The 9,299-nt window shown below is 48.0% G+C and overlaps 1 protein-coding gene across 1 annotated transcript; it reads left to right on the top strand.

Annotated features, from left to right (window-relative positions):
• Nucleotides 1–6,147: 6,147 nt before the first annotated feature.
• BHLHE22 (basic helix-loop-helix family member e22) lies at nt 6,148–8,471 on the top strand. The gene has a single exon (XM_075316329.1). It carries the CDS (start codon nt 6,701–6,703, stop codon nt 7,556–7,558), a length of 858 nt encoding a protein of 285 aa, XP_075172444.1. The 5' UTR covers nt 6,148–6,700; the 3' UTR covers nt 7,559–8,471.
• Nucleotides 8,472–9,299: the final 828 nt, after the last annotated feature.

Genomic DNA, 9,299 nt, shown 5'->3' with positions numbered 1-9,299 from the left:
GATGGTGTCAAGCGTGTGTGGTGGCAACCAGTTGAGGAGAACAAAGACAAATGTGTTTTGCCTACAATCAAGCATGGTGGTGGGAATGTCATGGTTTTGAGCTGCATGAGTGCTGCTGGCTGTGGGGAGCTACAGTTCATTGAGGAAACCATGAATTTCAATATGTACTGGGACATATTGGATCAGAGCACGATATCCTCCTTTTGGAAACTGAGTTGCAGGGCAGTATTTCAACATAACGATCCAAAACATACCTCCAAGATGGCCACTGCCTTGCTGAAGGTAAAGGTGCTTGACTAGCCAAGAATGTCTCCAGGCCTAAACCCAATGTGGGACTTCCTCAAATGGAAGGTGGAGGATCAGAAGGTCTCTAACACCCAACAGCTCTGTGATGTCGTCATGCACGAGTGGAAGAGGATTCCAGTGGCTCCTGTGAAGCTCTAGTGAACTCTACGCCTAGGAGAGTTAAAGAGGTGGTCCACTACAAAGCAAAGTGGCCACAATGATGTAAAGCTGAGACAGAAGGCTTTTTCTAAATACCTTCTGTTGTTCATTCTGTCTGTGGGCGGTGCTATCGCTATTCGCTCATCCCCATCATGGGACCCCTGGCTGCAGTCACCTCTGTTGTCCGGTGATCTCACGCCAACTTCAGGAATTGGAAGTTGACCCGGAATCATTGAGGTGGGACCCGGTCTCTATGAGTGACTGGGCTGTGGGCAGAGTTTCATCGCATGTCACAGCCCATCATCTCTTGAGCTCTCTCCTTTACCGCAGAGCGTCGCAAGTGTCGCGGGCGGAGGAGGGGACGCTGTGCTCTCCCACTGCTCGAGTCCGGCCGCCACTGCTGCTGCGGCTGCTGCTGCTCGGTGGTGGCTCGCGCGGTGGGCCGGATCCCGGGGACTCGAGCGGCGTTCCTCGCCCGAGAGTGAAAAGGGGATTTGGGATTGATTGTGGGGATTTATTGTCCGTGACGCCACCCACGGCTGTGCTGATAATGGTGACACCACCGCTGCTCTGGACGGGGATCCCGGGAGCGGTGACAGGGAGCAGCTTTGTTGTTAGTTCTCCCCTCCGTGGGTAGGGGGTTGGTTGTCCTGGGGCCCGGTGATAGGGTAGGGATGGATGGCAGGCGGGTTATGGGGCCTGGCGAGGTGCAGGGTCGCATGGGCAGCGCTGCTGGGCTGTGATGTGCAGTGAAACTCCGCCCACAGCTCAGTCACTCACAGAGACTGGACCCTGCCTCAGTGATGTTGGGTCAACTTACAATTGCAGAAGTTGACATGACATCACCGGACAGACAGCGATAGTGCCACTCACAGGCAGAATGGACAACAGAAGGTATTTAGAAAAATCCTTCTTTCAGCTTTATATCAATGTGGCCACTATGCTTTGTAGTGGGCCACCCCTTTAAGGCAGTGCTTGCAAATAATGGTGGTTACACAGAATATTGACACTTTAGGCACAATTTGGCCATTTTCATTTAGTTGCTAGCGTTTAGATATTAATGGCTGTGTACTGAGATAATTAGAGGACAACAAATTTACACTGTTATACAAGCTGTACACTGACTACTTTACATTGTATCAAAGCGTCATGTCTTCAGTTTTGTCATAAGAAAAGATCTACTAGATCTACTAAAATATTTACAAAATGTGAGAGGTGCACTTGCGTTTGTGATAAGGTTTTTATATATATATATATATATATATATATATATATATATATATATATATTTAAAATCTTTTCTCTTTGTGTGTGTGTGTGTGTGTATGTGTATGGGCACCTGCTTGTGTATATGTATTTGCATATATACAGTCTGTGTCTGCACATACACATGAGTATGCTCACTCCTTATTAAATACATGACATTTATCTCCTCAGAAGATATGTAGCTAAGGTGAAGACTAGTGGTCCTATAACTTCTGAGAACAAGTTTCAGCTCAGATGCAATATTGCAGATTCACTCATAAAATTGCCCAAAACGCTCCCTCCACATAAAGTAGAGTCAGAAAGTGCTAAGGTGGATTATTTGCAAACTTCACTGCTTTCAAGTCTCCTGCTTCTACGCCTTATATATCTCTGGACAACAGCCCGCATATCTCATCATAAAAAGAGGAATAAGTAGTTTGTGTGATAGACTCCAGAGGAGCTGAGATGAAGACATACAGCACATAAAGTATCTATGGGGAGTGCAGCAGCTCTATATCTATAACCACATAAAGTATCCATGGAGGGAGCAGCATCCCTATAACCACAAAAGGTCTCCATGGCGGGAGCAGCATCCCTATAACCACAAAAGGTCTCCATGGCGGGAGCAGCACCCCTATAACCACAAAAGGTCTCCATGGCGGGAGCAGCACCCCTATAACCACAAAAGGTCTCCATGGCGGGAGCAGCACCTCTATAACCACATAGAGTCTCCATGGGGGGAGCAGCACCTCTATAACCACATAAAGTATCCATGGGGAGAGCAGCAGCTCTATCTCTAGAACCACTTAAAGTCTCCATGGAGGGAGCAGCACCCCTATAACCACAAAAGGTCTCCATGGCGGGAGCAGCACCCCTATAACCACAAAAGGTCTCCATGGCGGGAGCAGCACCCCTATAACCACAAAAGGTCTCCATGGCGGGAGCAGCACCCCTATAACCACAAAAAGTCTCCATGGCGAGAGCAGCACCCCTATAACCACAAAAGGTCTCCATGGCGGGAGCAGCACCCCTATAACCACAAAAGGTCTCCATGGCAAGAGCAGCACCCCTATAACCACAAAAGGTCTCCATGGAGGGAGCATCACCTCTATAACTACATAAAGACTCCATGGAGGGAGCAGCACCTCTATAACTACATAAAGACTCCATAGAGGGAGCAGCACCTCTATAACCACAAAAGGTCTCCATGGAGGGAGCAGCACCTCTATAACTACATAAAGACTCCATGGAGGGAGCAGCACCTCTATAACTACATAAAGACTCCATGGAGGGAGCAGCACCTCTATAACTACATAAAGACTCCATGGAGGGAGCAGCACCTCTAGAACCACAAAAGGTCTCCATGGAGGGAGCAGCACCTCTATAACTACATAAAGACTCCATGGAGGGAGCAGCATCCCTATAACCACATAAAGTCTCCATGGGGGGAGCAGCATCCCTATAACCACATAAAGTATCCATGGGGGGAGCAGCACCTCTATAACCACATAAAGTCTCCATGGGGGGAGCAGCATCTCTATAACCACATAAAGTATCCATGGGGGGAGCAGCACCTCTATATCCACATAAAGTCTCCATGGGGGGAGCAGCACCTCTATAACCACATAAAGTCTCCATGGGGGGAGCAGCACCTCTATAACCACATAAAGTCTCCATGGAGGGAGCAGCATCTCTATAACCACATAAAGTCTCTATGGAGGGAGCAGCACCTCTATAACCACATAAAGTCTCTATGGAGGGAGCAGCACCTCTATAGCCACATTAAGTCTCCATGGGGGGAGCAGCTCTATAACCATATAAAGTCTCCATGGGGGGAGCAGCATCCCTATAACCACATAAAGTCTCTATGGGGGGAGCAGCACCTCTATAACCACATTAAGTCTCCATGGGGGGAGCAGCTCTATAACCATATAAAGTCTCCATGGGGGGAGCAGCATCCCTATAACCTCATAAAGTCTCTATGGGGGGAGCAGCACCTCTATAGCCACATAAAGTCTCCATGGGGGGAGCAGCATCCCTATAGCCACATAAAGTCTCCATGGGGGGAGCAGCACCTCTATAACCACATAAAGTCTCTATGGAGGGAGCAGCACCTCTATAACCATATAAAGTCTCCATGGGGGGAGCAGCACCTCTATAACCACATAAAGTCTCCATGGGGGGAGCAGGTCTATAACCACATAAAGTCTCCATGGGGGGAGCAGCATCCCTATAGCCACATAAAGTCTCCATGGGGGGAGCAGCATCTCTATAACCACAAAGTCTCTATGGAGGGAGCAGCACCTCTATAACCACATAAAGTCTCCATAGGGGGAGCACCTCTATAGCCACATTAAGTCTCCATCGGGGGAGCAGCTCTATAACCATATAAAGTCTCCATGGGGGGAGCAGCATCCCTATAACCACATAAAGTCTCTATGGGGGGAGCAGCATCCCTATAACCTCATAAAGTCTCTATGGGGGGAGCAGCATCCCTATAGCCACATAAAGTCTCTATGGGGGGAGCAGCATCCCTATAGCCACATAAAGTCTCCATGGGGGGAGCAGCACCTCTATAACCACATAAAGTCTCTATGGAGGGAGCAGCACCTCTATAACCATATAAAGTCTCTATGGGGGGAGCAGCATCCCTATAGCCACATAAAGTCTCCATGGGGGGAGCAGCACCTCTATAACCACATAAAGTCTCTATGGAGGGAGCAGCACCTCTATAACCATATAAAGTCTCCATGGGGGGAGTAGCACCTCTATAACCACATAAAGTCTCCATGGAGGGAGCAGCACCTCTGTAACCACATAAAGTCTCCATGGGGGGAGCAGGTCTATAACCATATAAAGTCTCCATGGGGGGAGCAGCATCCCTATAGCCACATAAAGTCTCCATGGGGGGAGCAGCCCCTCTATAACCACATAAAGTCTCTATGGGGGGAGCAGCATCTCTATAACCACATAAAGTCTCTATGGAGGGAGCAGCAGCACCTCTATAGCCACATTAAGTCTCCATCGGGGGAGCAGCACCTCTATAACCACATAAAGTCTCTATGGGGGGAGCAGCATCTCTATAACCACATAAAGTCTCTATGGAGGGAGCAGCACCTCTATAGCCACATTAAGTCTCCATCGGGGGAGCAGCTCTATAACCATATAAAGTCTCCATGGGGGGAGCAGCATCCCTATAACCACATAAAGTCTCTATGGGGGGAGCAGCATCCCTATAACCACATAAAGCCTCCATGGGGGGAGCAGCATCCCTATAGCCACATAAAGTCTCTATGGGGGGAGCAGCATCCTTATAGCCACATAAAGTCTCCATGGGGGGAGCAGCATCCCTATAGCCACATAAAGTCTCTATGGGGGGAGCAGCCTCCCTATAACCACATAAAGTCTCTATGGGGGGAGCAGCATCCCTTTAGCCACATAAAGTCTCTATGGGGGGAGCAGCATCCCTATAGCCACATAAAGTCTCTATGGGGGGAGCAGCATCCCTATAGCCACATAAAGTCTCCATGGGGGAGCAGCATCCCTATAGCCACATAAGTCTCTAGGGGGGGAGCAGCATCCCTATAGCCACATAAGTCTCTATGGGGGCAGCAGCATCCCTATAGCCACATAAAGTCTCTATGGGGGGGAGCAGCATCCCTATAACCACATAAAGTCTCTATGGGGGGAGCAGCATCCCTTTAGCCACATAAAGTCTCTATGGGGGGAGAAGCATCCCTATAACCACATAAGTCTCTATGGGGGGAGCAGCACCTCTATAACCACATAAGTCTCTATGGGGGGAGGAGCATCCCTATAACCACATAAGTCTCTATGGGGGGAGCAGCACCTCTATAACCACATAAGTCTCTATGGGGGGAGCAGCACCTCTATAGCCACATAAAGTCTCTATGGGGGGAGCAGCACCTCTATAGCCACATAAAGTCTCTATGGGGGGAGCAGCATCCCTATAGCCACATAAAGTCTCTATGGGGGGAGCAGCATCCCTTTAGCCACATAAAGTCTCTATGGGGAGAGCAGCACCTCTATAACCACATAAAGTCTCTATGGGGGGAGCAGCACCTCTATAGCCACATAAGTCTCTATGGGGGGAGCAGCACCTCTATAACCACATAAGTCTCTATGGGGGGAGCAGCACCTCTATAACCACATAAAGTCTCTATGGGGGGAGCAGCACCTCTATAGCCACATAAGTCTCTATGGGGGGAGCAGCACCTCTATAACCACATAAAGTCTCTATGGGGGGAGCAGCACCTCTATAACCACATAAGTCTCTATGGGGGGAGCAGCACCTCTATAGCCACATAAGTCTCTATGGGGGGAGCAGCATCCCTATAGCCTGGCGCTGAGAGGCTCTGACACCTCAGTCGCTTGCTGTGAGTCTTGGAGGAGCTGTGGAGTGCAGCGGTGTAATTTGCAGGAGCACACTCCTCCTTCGTGGAAGTGGGGCTTTTACTGTGCTCGTTGATGAGTGAAAGTCACCACACATGTCAGGCTAAAGGCAGTTGTTGGGTTCCTAACAGGACACCGCGTCTTGCAAACATATGCGTGGAGCTGTGTATACAGATGGCGCGGAGGATAATGGAGCGGCTCCCGGTATAAAGCTCGCGATGCTGCTGCCTTCAGAGCAGGCTCAGGACTGAGGCGAGCGCCTGGGATTGTTTGTTACCGTTTTAATCCCATTAATTAAAACGTTAACCTGATTGGGTAGAAAGCTGTGTCCCAACAGGCGAGTCCTCTCCATAATAACCTACTCACAGATAATGATGTAAAGACTCCCCCGTCTGAGGCGGGCGCTGATGGCTCCAGAAATCTCTTGAAGGTGAATCCAAGCAAGATAAACGTCGCAGGAGCGTGCTCCGTGTGAGAATGCCTGGGCAGAGGACACCAGGCTGGAGCTGAGACCCCGACCTGTGACCCCCAGCAGCGGCAGAGCGGACCTCCAGAGCCAGCGCCGGTCACCGGCACAACTTCCTCCCGGACCCGGGCCATGGAGAGAGCGCTGAACCTGGCAGAGGAAGACTTGTTCCACAAGACGCTGGGCGCTAAGAGGATGGAGTCTGCCTTCCGCTCCCCGCAGGGTCTGGACCTGTCCCAGCCCGGGGAGCGCTCCCCGCTGCACTGCTATGACGGTCCGGACCCCGCAGAGCTCCTGCGCCACCACCAGAGCTCGGTGCTGCCTCCGGGGGCAGTGGGAGACCCGTTAGCGCTCGCGGCGGCCAGCATGTGCGCCAAGTACGGGGCAGAGAGCGCGGGCAGGGGGGCAGAGAGCAGCGGAGGAGAGGAGCAGAGCCCCGACGATGACAGTGACGGCCGCTGTGAGCTGGTCCTCAGGCCGGGGGACCACCGCTCCTCACAGCCCGGGATGAAGTTAGATGCGCCCCTAGGACCCGGCGGAGGGAAAAAGTCCAAAGAGCAGAAAGCCCTGAGGCTGAATATTAACGCCCGGGAGAGGAGACGCATGCACGATCTGAACGATGCCCTGGACGAGCTGCGAGCCGTCATCCCCTATGCCCATAGCCCCTCAGTCAGGAAGCTCTCCAAGATAGCCACCCTGCTCCTAGCCAAGAACTACATCCTCATGCAAGCCCAGGCTCTGGAAGAGATGAGAAGACTGGTGGCTTATCTCAACCAAGGCCAGGCCATCTCTGCTGCCTCCATCCCCAGCTCTGCTGCAGCCGCCGCCGCCGCTGCTGCAGCCCTTCATCCTGCCCTGGGAGCCTATGAGCAAGCGGCTGCCAGCGCTGGGTACCCCTTCAGCACCGTGGCCAGCTCCTGCCCGGACAAATGTGCCCTCTTCAACAGCGTCTCATCCAGTCTGTGCAAACAGTGTACTGATAAGCCTTAACAGCAAGAGCCTATAGGAGCTGATACCACCGGGTGCCCAGGACCTGGTGCCACCAAGACCAGGGACAACCCCACAAGGTGACACAGTAGAAGAACTTCTGAGGCTTCTCCATTGTGACCTCCTCTGCCAGTCCTGTTACATTGGTTATTCTAATATTTGATTTCATATTGTTTCACCACTGATGGACAAGAACGGTAACCAGACCTCAGCGAAGTCTATGGCATCTGATCCACTTCTTGTTCTAGGTACTTGTGGCCAATGACACCAGGCTGTGTGGAGTGAGTGCACCATGTCCCCGAAACGCTGCTTATAATGAGGAACTCAATGATATTGGTATTTTTAGAGATCATATACATTTGAGACTAAACTAAAAAACAAACAAGACACTTGAATTTAATGATTCTGAGCCAGGAAAACACTTGAAATATAGACTTATTTAATTACAAAGACTTCTTAACAGTGCAAGGATAGAAATCACTTGTATTTTTTATTGTGTCTGAACTTTGTAGGACTTTGTTGAGGATGTCAATGGCTTGCAAGAAATAATAGTAATACCTGTTGGGAGTGAAAGTTTAGGGTTTTCTACACAATTCTGTGCACCTTGTTACTCCATATGGAATGTTGTGTGAGGAAAGTGGGTCCTTCTGTGTTACATTTCAGTATTTATTTATCTTGTGTTACAGGTGGAAGAAAGTGACATGAATTTTCCTTATATTTTAATTTATTTTCATTTTACATTTTGACGAATTAATTTATATACTTTGTGCCAAGTGTTTCAAAGCTTAATAGACAAGAACGCATCTGAGAAATTCATTTCAATGTCTCTGAGCTCAATGAAATAAAAGGTCATTTTGATTTAAAGTTGCTACATAATTGTATTTAAACTGAGCTTTAATAAATGGCCTCAGTCCAAAAATGCAAAATGATGTGTTTTCTATTCTTCATTAACTCAATCAATCTGAATGCATTGATGACATAGGGGACCTGAGAGTTCTGGCTTCTGTAGAGTTGCTCTGTCTATGTATTTAGTGTTTGGGTTATTTTTATAGATTTATCAATTGTGATTTTACAGTTTGTATCGGAATCTGATTCAATGGATAACGTTTGCATTAATAATTCAATTATTGGTACTTAGTGAAATAGATGAGACATTGTCCTGCTGTCTGAGGCTCCTGACAGGGCTCCGATTGTCACGATGGAATGAATGCTCATAGGGCAAGGATGTGTAAAATAATGCTGCCCATGAAATAGGTCAATCAGATTATCAAGCACATATATTATCATTATGTCTGTGCATCTGTGTCCCTGCCACGTTCTGCATTTCAGAAATTCAATGGTGTTACCATAAATATTGAAATTCCTCATTTAAAAAAAACCAAATTAAAAATATATATATTTAGCTTTTTTTCTTATTATTTCATACAGAAATTAATATTTTTTTTAATTATTTCTCATTTATTAGTTATACTGCCTTTAGTACAATTTTCTTGTTTGCTTTTTGGAACAAGTGTATATTTCCATAGAAGTTTATTTTTTATATACAAATAGGTCATATAAAGTTATTTTTATATATGTATATAACCTAATTTATATATTCAGTGGATTAGATTTGATTAGATTAGAACACATTCCTTTCTTTATGACTTGTTTGATACTTTTCTATATTTGTGAAACATGATGTGCAATATGTGGAAATTTTCAAATGAAATATGAAAAAAGATACATGATGACAGATAGATTA

Source organism: Anomaloglossus baeobatrachus, chromosome 6 (genome assembly GCF_048569485.1).
Source record: "Anomaloglossus baeobatrachus isolate aAnoBae1 chromosome 6, aAnoBae1.hap1, whole genome shotgun sequence".
NCBI lineage: Eukaryota > Metazoa > Chordata > Amphibia > Anura > Aromobatidae > Anomaloglossus > Anomaloglossus baeobatrachus.
The sequence above is the reverse complement of the archived record's forward strand: the minus strand, read 5'-3'. Positions and strand labels throughout refer to the sequence as shown.